We start from the raw sequence: 19,789 nt of genomic DNA, 5'->3' as shown, positions 1-19,789 counted from the left end.
AACTGGTTGAAATGACGTTGTAATGCTGTCATTTCAACCAGTTTTGCCCATTGGAATGTAAGCGAGAAGAATTAGTATTCTGAGAAGTGAGTAGTATTAACCCCTAGTTTTGTTCTCGTGCGCATCAGACCTTGGACATGTTTCAATGAAAAAACATTCCCCTCAACCTTCAAACAGACCACTCAGAGGTAACAACCTCAGCAATAAGGTCATAGAAAACCATAGGAATCAAGTAGAACGTCTGTCCTCAGCTAACATAGATTCTCTTAAGGTCTCCATTCGTGTGTGCAAACAGTTGGGCAATCTCCCAGAGAAATAGGATCTATGTTTGTCAGGGTCACAGTGGAGCAGGACTGACCTCTCAATCTAGAACAGGTCTAGTTTAAGCACACAGAGAGATGAACGCTATAACCCCCAGATTTCCCCCTCAAGCCCTCTCAATCACTATTGTATCTCGGTTGGTGAGGACTCTGAGCAAAAAATATGAAACCAAAAATATACACTCTTGGTTCATAAAGACGAAGCTGTTCAGAAACGAGAGAAAAGTGTATATATAGACATCTCCGAGAAATTCTCAAAAAGTAGGTAGTATAGCCTCTCAAACTCTCTGGGTTGAATTGAACCTTTTCTGTCTGGCTCAAATGTCTTTGCTCTGTCAATCTCAATTCCTAGACAGGCATGGTTCAACATAATTCAGAGGCCAAGTTGAATAGATATGAGTCAGAATAAATTAGGGAGAGAGACTTTTCAGTCAGTTGGATAGAGAAGTGATCCTCAGCCGAGCTTAGACCAAGACATCTAGTTTCACTGACTGGGTTGTGTTCATTAGACATGAAACCGAATAAAACATCCTGAAACCGGGAGGGACTACCTAGACTTAATCTACTTTTTCCGTGGCAAAGATGGAAGAATTCTTACAGCACTCCAATTTATCCAATTCATTTACTGGTTCTCATACCTCTTTGCGACAGCACCACATCATAAACACTGAACATTTCCAGTCGATACTCAGTAATGAAAGTGGCCTGTAGGATTTGTCCCTGAAATTTTCCCACTCAGTTACATAATACACTGGAGTGACTATAAATGCTTACAAGCAGGATGTTTTAATGTTTCATTTTAATAGTTCCTCAAATTAAAGGGATATTTCACTCAAATTACAAAATGACATATTAGTTTCCTTACCCTGTAAGCAGTCTATGGACAATGTAAGACAGCAGTCACTGCTATGGTTTTGTTTATCTGGCCACTTTCTACAGGGAATTTGTATTTATTTTATTTTTATTTACCTTTGTTTAACTAGGCAAGGCAGTTAAGAACAAATTCTTGATGGTAATGGTATGGAGTTTTAGTGAACCATCCCTTTAATGAGTAGGACCATACCCCTCTCCCTCCCTGGACGAGTCTCCACCTGCTTTGAAGAAGAGATGGGATTGTCTCTCTTTGGTTAATCATGGGCTCAATCATCATAACATTGTTATTCTTATTGTGGTGTAAAGTTGGAGGTCATAAACTATTGCGACCTGTCAAAATAACATAACTTTAAAGACAGTATGAATGCTGGCCCAATTGAAGTGTTATGCGATTACTTTAAACAGGAACTTATGACTTGATGTTAGGACACACGTGTTATATTTCATGTTTTAGTTTGTTACGGAACAGTATTTGCCCTCGTGGAACAATCCACAGCACTGCAAACCTCTACCTTTGTTTGGATCTATTCTGATCTTTTTGTGTGCTTTTCTCCTCTCTTTCCTCATTCATATTTTTAGACATTTTTGGACTGTTGAGGAACAGAGATTGAGTCCACAGGCCTTTCACCCTAAGCATACAAAACATCATTGATGTAGACATCATGCCTAAATGTCACGCCCTGACCTTAGTATTCTTTGTTTTCTTTATTCTTTTGGTAAGGTCAGGGTGTGACAAGGGTGAGATGTGTTTTTGTACTGTCTAGGGGTTTTGTATGTTTATGGGGTTGTTTACTATCTAGGTGTTTTGTATGTCTATGGTTGCTTAGATTGAGAACCAATCAGAGGCAGCTGTTTATCGTTGTCTCTGATTGGGAACCATATTTAGGCAGCCATAATCATAATTTTTTTTGTAATTTGTGGGTTATTTGTGGGTTATTGTCTATGTCTAGTTGCCTGTGTCTGCACTAGTATTATATAGCGGCACGGTTGGTTGTTTTGTATAGTTAAGTGTTCTTTGTCTTCATTAAAAAGTATGTATTCATCGTACGCTGCGCCTTGGTCTACTCCATTCAATGAACGTGACAGTAAAAGTGATATAATCTGATTTAAAACAGGGAGAGTGGGAGTGGGAGACACTCAAACAAATCGACACAATTACATATGGGGATATAATTGTTTACAAGAAATTGTATCGTTTCGACAATCTCGCAATATTATTGTTTGGGATTAGTTGGCTATACCTGCACCAAAACTCCAGTATTTTTTTCTTCATAGCTTGTTCTCCATCTTCTTTTTAAAAGGGAGATAATTTGCTTTCAGCAGTTTTATTTCCATGACTGATCAAAACTCGTTTTCTCATGGCTCTCTCTTGTCCCTCTGCATCAGACATATATGGTGAGCAATGTGTTTGGAACATCGAATCGCAATATAATCACAGTATCAAATTGCAATACATATATAATTGTGAAAATCACAATACATATTGTTTCGGCAAAACAGGTATACACATGGGTGGGCTGTGACATCGCAGCTGAGCTTGCACTGTTTGTGAAACCTCAGAGCAGAGAACTTACAGCTCACGAGAGGGTTAATATGGGGATGAGAATCAAGATCGTTACTGGGCCTCCCGAGTGGCGCAGGGGTCTAAAGGTTCCACTAGAGATCCTGATTCGAGTCCAGGCTCTATCACAGCCCGGGGCCGAGTCCAGGCTCTGTCGCAGCCCGGAGCCGAGTCCAGGCTCTGTCGCAGCCCGGGGCCGAGTCCAGGCTCTGTCGCAGCCCGGAGCGCCGACCGGGGCCGGCTGCGGCGCACAATTGGCCCAGCGTCATCCGGGTTCGGGAAGGGTTTGGCCGGCAGAGATGTTCTTGTCCCATCGCGCATCAGCGACTCCTGTGGCACGGCTCTCAACCTTCGCCTCTCTCTCTCGAGTCCGTAAGGGAGTTGCAACGATGGAACAAGACTGTAACTACCAATTGGGGAGAAAAAGGGGTCAAAAATGGAAAAGATTGTTTCCGCTATCGACACTATCCTGATGTTGTTGTGTTGTGTTCAGGTGTTCACAGAGGGCATCACCAACCAGCTGATGGGCTGCTTCGTGGGCTCACTCCAAGAGTCAGGGGCCGTGCTGGTGCGTGTGTACGGGAGGATGACAGAGCTCTATGTGGACCGGGAGAGAGAGGTGGAGATGTTCCAGATACTCCACTCTCACAACTGCGGCCCGCAGATCTACTGCAGCTTCCGGAACGGCATCTGCTACGAGTTTGTGAGGGGGACCGTGTTGGACGACACACTGCTCACACAGCCTGCCATCTATAGGTATCTGTGAAAAGTTCTAAATGTCTTAGACATACATTTACAGTACAGATTTGAAGAACACCATTTTTTTTGTTAAATCCTCAAGGATTTCATCATGACGCCTATGGTGACTTTCAAACAGTCACAGAGTTTAATGGCTGTGATAGGAGAGAACTGAGGCTAGATCAACAACATTGTAGTTCCTCCACAATACTAACATAATTGACAGATTGAAAAGAAGGAAGCTTTTACAGAATACACATATTCCATCTCATGCATCCTGTTTCCAACAAGTCACTAAAGTTCTGAGGGAGCGTGAAATTGGCATGGTGACTGCAGGAATGTCCAGAGCTGTTGCCAGAGAATGTAATGTTCATTTTTCTACAGCGTCATTTTAATTTGGCAGTACGTCCAACCAGCCTCATCAAATCAAATTCTATTTGTCATGTGCCGAATAGGTGTAGACCTTACAGTGAAATTCTTAATTAGAAGCCCTAAACCAACAATGCAGTTAATTAAGAAAAATAAGTGTAAATAATAATAAAATAAGAAAATAGAAAAATAACATAATTAAAGCACAGGCTAGTCGAGGTAATAAGTACATGTAGGTAGAGGTAAAGTGACTATGTATAGATAATAAACAGAGAGTAGCAGCAGCGTAAAAAAATGGGGGTGGGGGAAGGGTGTCTATGCAAATAGTCCGGGTAGCCATTTGATTAGCTGTTCAGAAGTCTTATAGCTTCGGGGTAGCTTCGGGATAGAAGCTGTTTTGGACATAGATTTGGCACTTCAGTACCATTTCCGTGTGGTAGCAGAGAGAATAGTCTATGACTATGGTGGATGGAGTCTTTGGCAATTTTTAGGGCCTTCCTCTGACACCGCCTGGTATAAAGGTCCTGGATGGCAGGAATCTTGGCCCCAGTGATGTACTTGGTCGTACGCACTACCCTCTGTAGTGCCTTGCGGTCAGAGGCCGAGTAGTTGCCATACCAGGTGGTGATGTAACCAGTCAGGATGCTCGTGATAGTGGAGCTGTAGAACTTTGAGGATCTGAGGACCCATGCCAAATCTTTTCAGTCTCCTGAGGGGGAATAGGCGTTGTTGTGACCTCTTCACGACCACATGTATGGCGTCGTGTGGGCGAGTGGTTTGCTGATGTCAACGTTGTGAACTGAGTGTCCCATGGTGGCGGTGGGATTATGGTATGGGCAGCAAAAAGCTACGGACAATGTGTTTACACGGAGTGGAACAGGGAAACCCAAGAGCAGACTCAGACGAGGAGACTGGTGTCACGAGTTCCACCAAAGTCGGTTCCTCTCCTTGTTCGGGCAGTGGTCAGCATCGCCGGTCTTCTAGCCATTGTCGATCCACTTTTCAGTTTCCATTTGTTTTCTCACTTTCTTACAGACCAGGTTCCCAGAATGTGAAGGCAGACACACTGTCCCGGCTGTATGACACAGAGGAGCGGCCCATGGATCCCACCCCCATACTCCCGGCCTCCTGCCTGGTGGCACTGGTAGTATGGGGGCTAGACGCGGACATTGAGCAGGCGTTACATGCAGAGCGTGCTCCCCTTCAATGTCTCGCTGGGCATCTGTACGTTCCGTCTGCTGTCCGTGATCGGTTGATCTATTGGGTCACCTTCCTCTGGTCATCCAGGCCTCGGTCGGACGTTGCGCTGTCTGAGTGGGAAGTACTGGTGGCCCACTTTGGCCAAGAATGTGTGCACTTAGTGTAAGGCTCCTAGACACCTGCCCAGAGGTAAGCTACACCCCTTACCCGTTCCACAACGGCCATGGTCGCAACTGTCGATCGATTTCCCGACCGATCTCCCTCATCCCAGGGAAACACCACGATCCTGGTTGTTGTGGATCGTTTCTCTAAGTCCTGACGTCTCTTTCCTCTGCCCGGTCTCCCTACAGCCCTACAGACTGCGGAGGCCTTGTTTACGCACGTTTCCCGGCACTACGGGGTGCCTGAGGATATAGAGTCTGAACGGGGTCCCCAGTTCACTTTGAGGGTCTTGGAGGGCCTCGATCAGCCTTACTGAGAGAGTTAACCAGGATGTGGGTAGGTTTCTGAGGTCTTATTGCCAGGACCGGCCGGGGGAATGGGCGGCATTTGTGCCCTGGGCAGAGATGGTCCAGAACTCGCTCCGCCACTCCTCCACTAACCTCTCCCCCTTCCAGTGCGTACTGGGGTATCAGCCAGTTCTGTCACCTTGGTATCAGAGTCAGACCGAGGCTCCTGCGGTGGACGACTGGTGTTGTGTATTTAACCCTCTGTTCCCCCCATGTCTTTGTGTGGAATTGTTTATTGTAAGTGCTTGTGCACATGTTTACTGGTACCCATTGGTTTATTCTTTATTCCGTTGGTTTTGAAATTAAACTGCTCCAGCTATTACCTAGTTCTGCTCTCCTGTGTCTGACTTCACTGCCACCAGTTACGCACCCCATTACAACTGGGAGGAAGTAACCAATGTATTTATTGGAACACGGGGAATATGGAGTGCAGGCCAGGGGAAGCTCGGATGGGTTGCAGCAAACCAGGTGCGGAGACTGAGGCTGGAGAGAGAGGTGTTGGGACAGGGTAAGCAGGTCCAGAGGGGAATCCAAGGGAGCAGTAGAGTGGGGAATCCAGGGCAGAGTAGCAGGATGAGGAGAAGTGGGACCGGAGACAGGGACCAGAGTCAGGGGGGCCAGAACTGTAGCGGGGAGGAAAACCATGTCAGACAAGAAAAACAGGCACAACAGGATAACAGGCTCTAAATAGTAACAAACGGCTAGAAACGTAGACTGACTGAGCAGAGATTACGATCTGGCAGTGTGGAAGTGGAAGAACTGAGTATTTGTGGAGGTCTTGATTATGAAACAGGTTGCAGCTGGTGGGGATCTGCTCTGACTCCAGCACACCTGTCTCCGCCCACACAATCCCACACACAGAGAGAGGGAGAGGGAGAGAGAGCACTGGGGGAGTGGCGGCAGGTCAAAGAGACACAGGATGAGCAGTAGAGGGCATGGCAGGAGCAGATGTAACACAATGAACACAGTTGCATTTTAAATGCACAGAGATACCATGATGAGATCCTGAGGTTCATTGTCGTGCCATTCATCCACCACCATGACCTCATGTTTCTGCATGATAACGCGTGATAATGATCTGTACCTAATTGCCGGAAGCTGAAAACATCCCAGTTCTTCCATGGCCTGTGTACTCACCAGACATGTCACCCATTGACATGTCACCCAGTTTCCTTGCGATGCTCTGGATCGACGTGTATGACAGCGTGTTCCAGTTATCGCCAATATCCAGCAACTTCGCATTAAAGAGGAGTGGGACAACAATTCACAGGCCTCGATCAACAGCCCGATCAACTCTATGCGAAGGAAATGTGTCGTGCTGCACACTACAGCAGATACTGACAGGTTTTCTGATCCACGCCTCTACCCTTTTAGGTACAGTATCTGTGACCAACAGATCTGTATTCCCAGTCAGGTGAAATCCAAAGTTTAGGGATTAATGAATTTATTTCGATTGACTAATTACCTTATATATTGACTGTATTGGTTACTCAGTCAAATCTTAGAAATTGTTGCATGTTGTGCTTATATTTTTGTCCAGTGTAAATGGAATATTTCATTTTCAATAATAAGCAAACATTTCTAAAAAACACTTTATCATTGTGGGGTGTTGTGTGTGTGTATATGGGTGAGAAAAACAAATATTTAATTCATTTGGAATTCAGGCTGTAACACAACAAACTTGAGAATAAGTCAAGGGGTACGACTAGTTTCTGAAGGCACTGTAGTTCCAATGCAAATGTTCTAACTCTCAGCGAAGTGTCTTATGTCTTGAGCGTCAAATATCTTGATAAAAAGCATCAGGTGGGATTTAATCAATACACAAATTCGAATATAGTTTTATATATATACATATATATATATATGAAATTACTTTGTTTTTCGTGAATTTGATTATATATCATCTTGAAGTCTAGTCAAGAGATTATGGTACATGAACCTGGAAGTATGACGTAGGAACGCGTCATTTTCATAGGGTGCAGTAGCAGTGTCAATCCAGTGGGTCTCACATTGGATCTGAAAGTGTATCATAACAGTGGACCATGGGAATGGAGGAATGAGAGGGTTATCCATTCATGTGTCTGGTGGGGGGGGGGGGGGTCATCGCAGTACTCTGTTTTTTAGGAGTATCAGAGGAGAGGATAGGGTCGCTGAGCTATCAGAGAACAAAACCGGTTCTTAGAGGGTTTTCTTTAGAGTAGCACCGGCATGCTGGCTGGCGTGTGTGTGTGTGTGTGTGTGTGTGTGTGTGTGTGTGTGTGTGTGTGTGTGTGTGTGTGTGTGTGTGTGTGTGTGTGTGTGTGTGTGTGTGTGTGTGTGTGTGTGTGTGTGTGTTACTTTATGTAAGTCTCTCAGAGTGTGAGTTTGGGGCGCTGATTTAGATTTGGGTCTGGATAATGATTTCTCAGTGGGTACCAGAGTAAAGAGTATGTTTGTTGGACTCAAAACTGTACTAATACCAACCAAACAATTACAGTCAAAATTCTGTCTATGACCTTCAACCTTCTGACTTACTTTTACCAACCTCATTAAATATGCTCACTGCCTCACTATCGGGTAATTCACTACCTCTCATGTGTGCAAATCAGTTATATACTGTATATTGTGCTTGTATTTAATTATAAATATTATGCCTATTATTTAATGTAAATCAGTTTCCTTAGATTTACTCCCTGGATACATTTCCTTTGATCCCCTGAACCAGTTTCCTTAGGTTCTCTAAACCAGCTTCCTTAGTTTTTACTCCCATTGATCAATTTTAGGTTCCTTAGGTTCTACACGTGATTGTAGGTCAACTCTGGATCAATTTAGTTAAATCCTACTGTTCACCGGCCAGATGAATCATTACAGGAAAATAGTTCTGCCAAATTGAACCCCAAAATGTTGTGGATGAGGAGGACAAGAGATCTTTCACCATTAAGACTCGGCTGGAAAACGGACAGTACCTCACAGAGATGTTTGAATAAGGTCTCTTACCTTCTTAATTGTGGGCGGAGGGCTGACTGGGTCCAAGCCGAGTGAAACGGGTCAAGAAGTCAGGTCGCTTTTTTTTGTGTGCAATATCTTGGCTCAGTCTCATTTGTAGTTATGTTATGCAATTATACATTTTTTCCCCCTTCTGTAGATTGATTGCGACAGAAATGGGAAAAATCCACTCGATCAAGCTTGAATCGGACAACCCTGTGGAGAATATTCTGTGGAAGAAGATGGCCCAGTTTCTCAAACTTGTCCATAATGCTCTGAGCAACACAACAGCACCACATAGGTGAGTTAACACAACCCGATCTACTTAGAAACTTAGACATTTTATTGTTCGTTAAATGTTTTTTGTAAACCAAAGATTTGTGATAGTCGTTCACTTTCCTCCTCTTTTATGAGTTGTATTGATGGTGCAGTCTGACTCATTTAGCCAGTCGTTACTGTTGCTATTATGCTGCTTTCATAACCAAGTGGGAAGGTGGTATTTACCACATACAGCTGGGAAAAATCCTGTTGAATGTCCCTCCAACTGGTAATTACTATTGGTAAATAAGTCTATCACACCTGAGCTCCGATTTATCCTACATGCTGAACTCTTGCTGAACTCGCATATTACTCACGTGCTGAACTCACATATTAAGGAAATAACTCGATAACAGTATTTTCGGCAGTTAAATGCAACAACAAAACACTATTTATAAAAAGCAATCTATTAATATGGTTTTTAAACACTATCATTTGTTTGTGAGCTTAATGTGTACTTTTAGATTAGGGTTGACACAGCTTGTTTGCCTTCAGCCAATTTGTGTTTCTCAATTGATTCAAAGCATGTGAATGCATCCAACTCGTATTTTAAGAAGCACTATGCAGAAATCGCTCAGCCATATCCTGGTTGCTAAAATTCTAATAGTTCGCCTAATTTCAGTTTGTATGACAAAACAAGCAGTCATTGTGTAGAGAATCATTGTACTGTCTAAACCGGTGTTTTCCATAACCAAAAATATTTATATTTCAGCTGTTGTACAACCAAAGTAAAAGACTCAAAAACAAAACTACAGAAAGGGAAGCATAGAAATAGCATACATAGAACAGATCTACCGCTTCTTAGACTTGCTTTCAATGAAAGATCTATTACTCATATTTTTATGTGAATTTGCTAGGGTTGCCCAAAAAGTTACATATTGTAGCTTTAAGACTGAACAAGTGGAAATTACTAGCTTCCTACTTTGTTATGAACGCAGCATTAGTGCCCTCTCTCTTGCTATGTGGGGACACCAAGATGAGAAGAAGTGATTGGCCAATTGAGGAGGTGGGGGAGTAGCGACTGTGGTAATGCCATTGTGCTATCTTAGCCAGGGTCACAGGGTGAAAAGTGAGATGGAACTTCCAGACACTACAGATAAAACCAGACATTGGCTCGGTTTCCTTGAAACGCTCTCTCCCTTATCAGTCAAATGTGCTGCGTTGTTTACGTTAGCTAAGAGGGGTCGGAAGTCCATGCAAACTCGAGTCAAACTCGAGTCCCAAAGTACTGGGTCTGCTTTAGTTTTTCAGATTGAAAGAATATCACCACACTAGTCAAGTATGTTCTTTCTGGGTTTTTTTGTGTGTTTTGGGGGGGCAATTAGCTGTGGAGTGGGTAATCTATTTCACATAGAAGTACGATGGGGAGATTGGGATCCCTATGATAAGATGGAAGCAGCTTTCTGCATACATATGAGATGTAATCAGCGTGTCTCTAGTAGTCTTTTTAACATTGCTATGACAAGACGCAGACAACTAACAACTAACTTCTATGGGATGTGGGATATGTAACATCCCATATAAGTTATATTTTAAATAAAGAGAGTCGCACACGCTTGATATAAACTTCCAGTAATTTATTGGGTAAACCACCAACGTTTTGGCATCACTGTGCCTTCCTCAGGGGAACGTCGCGAATGCTTGAGCCAGGTTATGTAGACAAACAGTGCAATTAGTGCCACCAATGACAATAGTGAGGAGGCGTGTCATACTGGTGGTCTACAAGCATGGCCACAGTATTGGGGATAGCTTAGTCTGACGTGACCCCTGAGCCCACTCTGACACTCCTGACACCCATTCCAAATGGGAACTACGAATGTGGCTGATGCACCCAGTGCAGTAGCACCACATAAACATCCTTTTTCAGACACCCACATACAGGTCGAAAAATCTCTGCTCGGGGTATCATCTCATGCAAGACAAAGGGAGAAATCTATCTCATCACCTGTTCATGTGGAAAAGCATAGATAGGACAAACGAAAAGACAATTTAAACAATGCATAACTGAACACATTACCTCAATTACCTCGACTAACCAGTGCCCTCGCACATTGACTCTGTATCGGTCCCCCCTGTATATAGCCTCGCTATTGTTATTTTACTGCTGCTCTTTAACTACTTGTTACTTTTATTTCTTATTCAAATTTTTTCAACTGTATTGTTGGTTAGGGGCTTGTAAGTAAGCATTTCACTGTAAGGTCTACCTACACCTGTTGTATTCGGTGCATGTGACTAATACTATTTGATTTGATTTGTTACTCTACCTAGGAGAGGAGGTAACATCGAGACCCTACTACTACACAGGGAGGCCTACAGGATATCCTGTCTAAAAACACTGACCCCTAGTGGTCTGAATATTGACGTTGATCTCAAGCCCTTCTTATGAACATTTCCCCTTCTTATAAATGAATACATTCTTTCTACAGCCTATCAGCGTGCTTATTATGCATTATGGTTGAACCAAAAGATGACATGTAACAAAAATGAAATGTAATGGAAGCAAATAAATATATATGAAATAAAATTCAACAATAATGAATGTTGATGCTAATATGATGTACAATATCTAATTATGTTGCCATATGATAACGATAGCCTAATATATTCAACATGCTGTAAACTATTTATTGTCTTGTAACGGTTTCACTCAATTCATTCTCATCAACCTAGTAACTATGACACACCCCCCTCACTATTGTCATTGGTTGCACTAGTTGCACTGTTTGTCGACATAACCTGGCTCAAGCGTTCACAACGTTCCTCTGAGGAAGGCACAGCGATGCCGAAACGTCGGTGGTTTACCCAAAGAAATGACAGGAAGTTTATATATAGCGTGCGACTCTCTATTTATTTTTGATAGCTTACAGTTTTCTCGCCGTTAGTCACCACCTCTCCACAAAATCATTTCTCTGGGTGTGCGCCAGCTCACGCTTTTCCTTAGACGTATACATGATATGGCATGACACAGGTCGTGGTATTTGCAATATGATAATGGGCGTATGAGCAAACAATTTTCAAGAATCTTAGAAGTAACCAAGATGATGTTAAACCCAAGTATGTATAGGCAATTGCTAACCTGTAGGCAATTTCATTACAGGAAGGGCGTTATTCATTTTGCAGAGCGTACAGCAGCTTTAACCACAGTTGCACCGCATTCGGACGTCCAATAGATGGAGCTATATTGTGATACATTTTTAAACCTGGATCAGTCGACCCACAGTTAAGTCTCTAAATGAAATTCATAGGACAAAAAAAAGAGCAAATAGAAAGGCAGAAAGGCTCCTCTAAAAGGTTGAACATTGTCTCCAGACATTTGGATACACAGGAGGTTGGTGGCACCTTAATTGGGGAGAACGGGCTCGTGGAAATGTAGAGGTGGAATGGTATCAAATACATCAGACACACGGTTTCCATGTGTCTGATGTCAATCCATTTACACCGTTTCAGGTATTATTATGAGCCGCCCTCCCCTCAGCAGCCTCCACTGTTTTGGATGTCTAGATCAATATTTAAATGCACGTTTATACACTACATGACCAAAAGTATGTGAACACCCGCTCGTCGAACATCTCATTCCAAAGTCATGGGCATTAATATGGAGTTTGTCCCCCCCTTTGCTGCTATAACAGCCTCTACTCTTCTCGGTAGGCTTTCCATTAGATGTTGGAACATTGCTGCGGGGACTTGCTACCATTCAGCCACAAGAGCAATAGTGATAGTTACAATTAATTTCAAAGGTGTTGGATGGGGTAGAGGTCAGGGCTCTGTGCAGGCCAGTCAAGTTCTTCCACACCGATCTCAACAAACTATTTCTGTATTGACCTCGCTTTGTGCACAGGGGCTTTGTCATACTGAAACAGGAAATGGCCTTCCCCAAACTGTTTCCACAAAGTAGGAAGTACAGAATCGTCTACAATGTCATTGTATGCTATATCATTAAGATTTCCCTTCACTGTAACTAAGGAGCCTATCCCAAACCATGAAAAACAGCCCGAGACCATTATTCCTCCTCCACCAAACTTTACAGTTGGCACTATGCATCCGCCAAACCCAGATTTGTCCATCGGACTGCCAGATGGTGAAATGTGATTCATCATTCAGGAGAACACGTTTCCACTGCTCCAGAGTCCAATGCGAGCTTTACACCACTCCAGCCAACGCTTGGCATTGCGCATGGTGATGTTAGGCTGTTCGGCCATGGAAAACCATTTCATTAAGTTTCCGACAAACAATTATTTTGCTGACATTGCTACCAGAAGCAGCTTGTAACTCGGTAGTGAGTGTTCCAACCGAGGGTCGACGATTTTTACACACTACGAGCTTCAGCACTCTGCAGTCCCGTTCTGTGATGTTGTGTGGCCTATTACTTTGAGGCTGAGCCGTTGTTGCTACTATAGACATTTTCACTTCACAGCAACAGAACTTACTGGGGCTGCTCTAGCAGGGGCTACTCTAGCAGGGGCTACTCTAGCAGGGGCTGCTCTAGCAGGGGCTACTCAGTGCCACGTGGAAAGTCACTGAGCTGAATCCACTCATTTGAAGGGGTGGTCTACATGCTTTTGTATACATAGTGCACATTTCTGTGCCGAACAAATTAGTTTATTTTTCACATCTCTCAATCTATTGGCTCTTACAAGTCAATCGTCCATAAAATATACATTTCAAATTATTGCTTTGAATGTTTGTTTGTAACGTGGTTTTGTGTGTGATTTAAAAGGAGCCACAGAGGGAGAGGTTGAGAACCGGACAACACACAAAAGCATCAGAGAGACTTTTGTACTTGGGGAATGTAAAAGTGCTTGTGAAAGAGTGTCTTCCGAGGAAACGGAGGTAGACGGGGAGCAGGAAGAGGCTGCACCTGCAGAAGAGCCCCCTCAGTCAGCGTCAGACAGTCACCCGCTGGGGTGGGAGGCAGAGGAGAGGAAGGAGAGGAGAGAACAGGAGAGGATATACATCTGTGGTGTTGAGGGGGGGCGGGGGGGGGGGGGGGGGGGGGGGGGGCAGAACAGGAGAAGAGTGGGGGAGGAGAGAACAGGATGGAGCAGGACAGAGAGAGAACATGAGAGGAGAGGAAAGGAGAGATACAGCTGCACTACAGTTCCCGAGGAGAGTGGCGAAGCCGTAGAGAGCAGCCTCCTGCTCTGCTCAAAGCCCTCCTGCTAATTCTTCCATTTAACACTCAACACAAACCACACAATACTGCCATAATCACTGCTGCTCCACTGGAGCTGGTAATCAGCTGTAAATAAGGCGCATTGATAACGAGCCGCCAGAAGAGGAAATTCCTCTAATTACTGTAGCTAGCTCTCTAGAAACTTCACTGAAAGAAATGAGAGGAGTGGGAGCCGGGAGACTAGCAGCATACTTCACGACCGCCTGCATCTGAAAGGCAGAGGAGTTGGGCAAGAGAAGGGGGGGGGGGGAGTTCAAGATAGCAGAGTGGTGTAGCGATGTAAAATGTTTGGGAGCTTGTTTTTGTTGTTTGAATTTATTTTCAAGATAGAATAATTGATCGGAATTAATCCAGTTTTCTTTTTTTACCATGGATTCTGCCTTTGAACAAACATTTGTTTTCTTCTGTACTGTTATTCTGCAAACAGAATAAAAAATGAGTTTGCATTTTGAAAGAGATATGGAATTTGCGAACCACATTTAATAGGACATATTTTAATGAATATTGATATACAAATAAATTGCCTATCAAGAGCTAATATATGAATGAAATACTAATATCATACTGTTTTATTTAACTAGGCAAGTCAGTTAAGAACAAATTCTTATTTATTATGACAGCCTACCAGGGAGTGGGTTAACTGCCTTGTTCAGGAACAGAATGACAGATTTTTACCTTGTCAGCTCAGGGATTTGATCCAGCAACCTTTCAGTTACTGGCCCAACGCTCTAACCAATAGGCTACCTCCCACCCCCTGTACTAGGCTATTTTTAAGAGTTTCTGGGAAAGTAAAAAACTAAGAAAAAACTGGGTTATTCTAAAATTGCAAGAACACATGTTGTAAGAACAAAACTGTGTTACAGTGTAGGCTATATCCCAGAAATACAGATAACAATGTTGACTGAATAGGGCCCAAAGCCTTTATGAGTGATGAGCAAAGTGTCCATTCGCAACTACAATGAAAAATGATTCAACGGAGCTGAACAAGATAATCTTCCATCCAAATGAGTGATTGTGGGTCTGAGAAAATAGTGCAGGGTCTGTAGGAGGGGAAAAGAGCTCTGTCATGACTGTAAACAACGGCCTACGTCTCTGCTTTAATTGTACGTTCCTAACAGACCCCACTAAATTATGTCGACAACTGTGTATAATAACACCACAACTGTTTGTCCCGTTGCATAAATAGGTATAACAGTGTTTAAATACCTTTCTTTTATTTATTTTTTTCCTTTGGCGATTGAAAAGAGACACACCAAAAAAAAAATCATTTGAACGGCACAACGCTTACGCAGCGTTTCCCAGGTGCATTTTCGAGTGGCGTCCGTGAAAATAAGACCTTTGTTGATTGATAGAGCTTTCCCCGAGAAGGAAAAACAAAACATTGTGAAGGCATGTCACCTCTCCGGATGATATGTTGTGCTGTCTAGTGTCATAAACAACTTGTTTTTATGTAAACGCATGCAGGCCTGGAGAATGCATCTACAGGTTGGCGAACTACTGCATTAAGTAATTCTCCCCCTGGTAGAATAAAAGACCGGGCCAGACATTTTCCTCTTCTAGTCTTCCTTCAAGTCTTTGCAGGCACAGGAAGTAATGGACTTTATTTGTCTCTGTATCTACTGATAGATTAATGGCCGACGTGGACTTGATGCGATGCAACAACTTGAAACGTGGAAATAAGTCTAATATAGAATATTTTTTATTAACAATGTGCTGGAGTGGTAGAGGTAGATATGTATAAGGGTAGAGTGACTAGGCATCCGGATACATGATAAACAGAGTGGCAGCAGCATAAATGATGATTTGTGTGTGTGTGTGTGTATGCGGGTGTGTAGTCTGCATTAATGTGTGTGCATGTTATGTGTGTGTTGGAGTGTCAGTGTGCGTGAGTGTGTAGAGTCCCGTGAGTGTGTAGAGTTCCGTGAGTGTGCATAGAGACAGTGCAAAAAATTAAATACAGTATAAGGGTCAACTCAGATAGTCCATGTAGCCATTATGTCAGCTACAGTATTTAGCAGAATTATGGCTTGGGAATAGAAGCTGTTCGGGAGCATGCTGGCGTCAGACTTGATGCACCGGTACCGCTTGCTCTGCGGAAGCAGAGAGAACAGTCTAATGGCTTGGGTGGCTGGAATCTTTAAACGATTTTCCGGGCCTTCCATTCACACCACCCGATATAGAAGTGGTAGGGAGATCGGCTCCAGTGATGTCCGCACCACCATCTGTAGCACCATGCGATCGAGGGCGGTGCTGCTGCCATAACAAGCAGTGATGCAGCCAATCAAAATGCTCTTAGTGCTGCAGCTGTATAACTTTTTGAGGATTTGAGGGCCCATGACAAACCTTTTCAACCTCTCGACTTGTGTGAGTAGACCATTTTAAGTCCTCAGAGGAACTTGAAGCTCCCCTCCATTGCAGCCCCATCGTTGTGGATGGGGGGTATGCTCGCCCCCCGTTTCCTGTAGTCCATGATCAGCTCCTTGGTTTCACTGATGTTGAGGGAGAGTTTGTTGTCCCACCACCACACTGCCAGGTCACTGACCTCCTCCCTGTAGGCTGTCTAATCATTGTCGGTGATCAGGCCTGCCACCGTTGTGTCTGTCAGCAAACTTGATGATGGTGTTGGAGTCGTACGTGGCCACACAGTCGTGGGTGAACAGGGAGTACAGGAGGGGACTAAGCACACACCCCAGTGGGGCCCACGTGTTGAGGGGCAGCGTGGCAGTTTGGCCGTCAGGATCCAATTGCAGATGGAGAAGTTCAGTCCAGCTGATCAGCACATGCTCTGAGAATGCGCCCAGGAATATTCTCCGGCTCCGAAGCAGCGAACCTTCACTCTCCGTCAATGTTATCGGCGGAGTTTCGGAACATATTCCAGTTGGCGCTAGCAAAGCAGTCCTGTAGCATAATCTCTGATTTTGATTACATTTCTCAACGGGGTGAGTCACAGGTACTTCCCGTTTGAGCTTCTGCTTGTAAACAGGGAAGCAGGAATACCGATTCATGATCTGATTTGCCGAATGGCAGATGAGGGATGAGGGAGGAGGGCCTTGTACGCTTGCTTGTGGGTAGAGTAACAGTGTTTTAGGACTTTATCGCCCCTAATGGCGAAGGAGATGTTGGAAGTTTGGCATCACGTGTCTTAATGACACAGAATTAAAATAGCCGGTGACAAGAAAGGCTACAGCACATGAATCTTTAGTACATTATAATATACATTATACCTTCCTTCATCTATGTTAAAACAGCATGTGTAATAGCATGAAATACATTTGAATGTGATGATACTTTCAGTGCCTGCAATGAGTAACTGTTATTTTTATTTAATTTTTTTTGCCCACATAGTTCCAAGCTGCTGCAAGAGATCCCTAGCATCGAAACCCTGTCAGATGAAATGGAGACGCTGAAAAGACACCTCTCTCAGATCGGCTCGCCAACCGTGCTGTGTCACAACGACCTCCTGACTAAAAATATAATCTTCGACAACAAAGAGGGTGGGTGAGGGTGTATGATGTGTTTTAGTGCCTGGAATTTAAATTGCAACACTGACATGGAAAGCGATCCAAGCGAGTTCATTTTGTACAATAGTTAAAAAAAAGCAACGCGGCGTGAAGTATAACTGGATTCATTCGAATTCAACTGATTAGGTATAGCATTTGTTCTGCCAATCTGGAGCAATAGACCATCAGTGTCGGTAAGAATACAAGATTGCCATATTTTAGACTCAATAACTCTGATGTCCCTTCGATTTCACTTGTTTCCATAAAGTGGTCTGATTGTAGGACAACTTCGACAAAACGTGGTTCACAAAACAGTCTTGATCTATCCCACAGCTCTCCTTTATGTTGCCATGCATACGAACCCTATACCCTATTCCCTTAATCCTCTTTTCATTTTTCTCGCGGCAGTGTTATGGATGCACGTAAGGCACACGATTATGATAAGGAAATGATTCATGTTTCTCTGTGAATCTTGTCAGGGACGTTGTAGTTGCAACAGTAAAACACAAACTAAAAGCCTATGATACTGGAACATAATCTAATCATTCCATTGTATCTAATTGAGGAAATTTCGCCTTGACTTTTGGGTGTTGACTAAGGTGCGGCATGTAGCCTTGAGGTTAGGCTCAAAAGGTTGGTGGTTCAAATCTCACAGCCGAAAAGTTGAAAAAAACTGCCGCTATGCCCTTGAGCAAGGCACTTAAACCCAATTGCTCCAGGGGCGCTGGACAATGGTGACCCTGGCCATGACCCCACTCCATCCGGGTGTCTCAGGGGGAGTTTGGATTCGCAAGAAGCACATTAACCATTACAAACTTGGAATGATGAACACGTGTACAAGTGTGTAACACGACAAATATAAGCACCCCCAAAATTACTATTTGTTGAAGCTTTCAGAAGCACACTATCAATTATAGCAACATGAATAGAGTACAGACTTGGGTTTCAAATACTTGAAGTCTGCCTGGTGGGTGGAGTTGACAGTTTTGGGACTTTGATTTATTAAGCCAGGCAAGCGCCAACAGGTCCAGGTAAGGTATTTAAATTGATTTTTTTACAAGTATTTGAAACCCAGATCTGGATTCAAATACATCTATTACTGAAGTGCCAAAGAACAGTTTACTAATGTGCATGTGTGTCATCGTAATAAGCTGCATTAACCCTACATTAATCTCCTCCTTTAGGCATGGTGAGATTCATTGACTATGAGTATGCTGATTTTAACTACCAGGCCTTCGACATAGGCAACCATTTCAATGAGTTTGCAGGTACGTTACTTCAGTTTATAATTCATATGGAGTGGCCCCTGATCCGTGACTGGTTGTTTTATTTCTGTGTATCTCGGAGGAACTTGAGACTTATTTTCATTACCTGGACCGGGTTAACTGCATAGTTTAATGCCAAAAGTAGATTAGCAATGTCACTATGCAAAACAAAACAAACCCAACAAATATAGCCAGTACAAAAATGTAATGTTAGATAGCTAGCTAGAAGGCCTCAGTAGACTATTTAATCTCGCTAGCCAACAAGTTAGCCCCATCAGTCTCAGGCTTTGGTCTAAAGCGCTTGCTAAAGGGCTTCTTAACTAGCTAGCTAACGTTAGCTGGTTCTATTTGAAGCCTTAGCTGAGAGCGGCATAGTGTAAACTGCAAAATCACATAAGTAAGTCAACTTTTTGACAGGTGTAGTGGCTATTGTTGTTTGTCACTAGGCTTTCTCTCACAGACGGGGAATCAGAGAGAACTTGAAATGTTTTTATTTAAATGTATTTCAATATTTAATTTTGCCTTCAACATTGAACTTGTACTAACCAAGCTCATTAAATGGACATTACACTTTCAAAGTTTGTTTTCAGACCTCTAAAGAAGTATTTTTTCAGATCTCTAATGTCAAGATACGACCCCTGTCCATCTACAGTATATGCCTCCACCCCAAATGTATAGAAAAGATAAACTGACAAGTTACATTTATGAGTAAAATGTCCCTTTAAGGCTATGTAATCAAACCCTATGGTTTGACAAGTTCTCATTATTGATCTGTGTGTTTGATCCATCCCCCAAGGTACGAGTGACACTGACTACAGCCTGTATCCCAGACCTGAACTGCAGAGGGACTGGTTGACTGCTTACCTTGAGAGCTACAAGCACAGTGTGGGGCTGGAGGCCACAGTTACAGAACTAGAGGTTCAGAAGCTCTACGTTCAAGTCTGCAAGTTCTCACTGGTGAGAGTCAAAGGCACAGCACCCATTATCCGGCATTGATAT

General features: G+C 43.4%; 1 protein-coding gene across 3 annotated transcripts in view; it reads left to right on the top strand.

Annotated features, from left to right (window-relative positions):
• zgc:113516 (ETNK_euk domain-containing protein) overlaps nt 1-19,789 on the top strand; it is a 69,984-nt gene that overhangs the window by 29,165 nt on the left and 21,030 nt on the right. For 2 of the 3 annotated variants that reach the window (XM_036951362.1, XM_021566546.2), the window contains exons 2-6: nt 3,248-3,510; nt 8,695-8,835; nt 17,371-17,519; nt 18,710-18,793; nt 19,587-19,747. In XM_036951362.1, the coding sequence (XP_036807257.1) occupies nt 3,278-3,510; nt 8,695-8,835; nt 17,371-17,519; nt 18,710-18,793; nt 19,587-19,747 (768 nt within the window). In that variant the 5' untranslated portion in view covers nt 3,248-3,277. Of the gene's footprint in view, nt 1-357; nt 582-3,247; nt 3,511-8,694; nt 8,836-17,370; nt 17,520-18,709; nt 18,794-19,586; nt 19,748-19,789 lie in introns of those variants that run through there. The other variant, XM_021566563.2, reaches the window with a different exon arrangement.

The sequence above is a fragment of the Oncorhynchus mykiss genome, chromosome 2, assembly GCF_013265735.2.
Source record: "Oncorhynchus mykiss isolate Arlee chromosome 2, USDA_OmykA_1.1, whole genome shotgun sequence".
Lineage (NCBI taxonomy): Eukaryota > Metazoa > Chordata > Actinopteri > Salmoniformes > Salmonidae > Oncorhynchus > Oncorhynchus mykiss.
The sequence above is the reverse complement of the archived record's forward strand: the minus strand, read 5'-3'. Positions and strand labels throughout refer to the sequence as shown.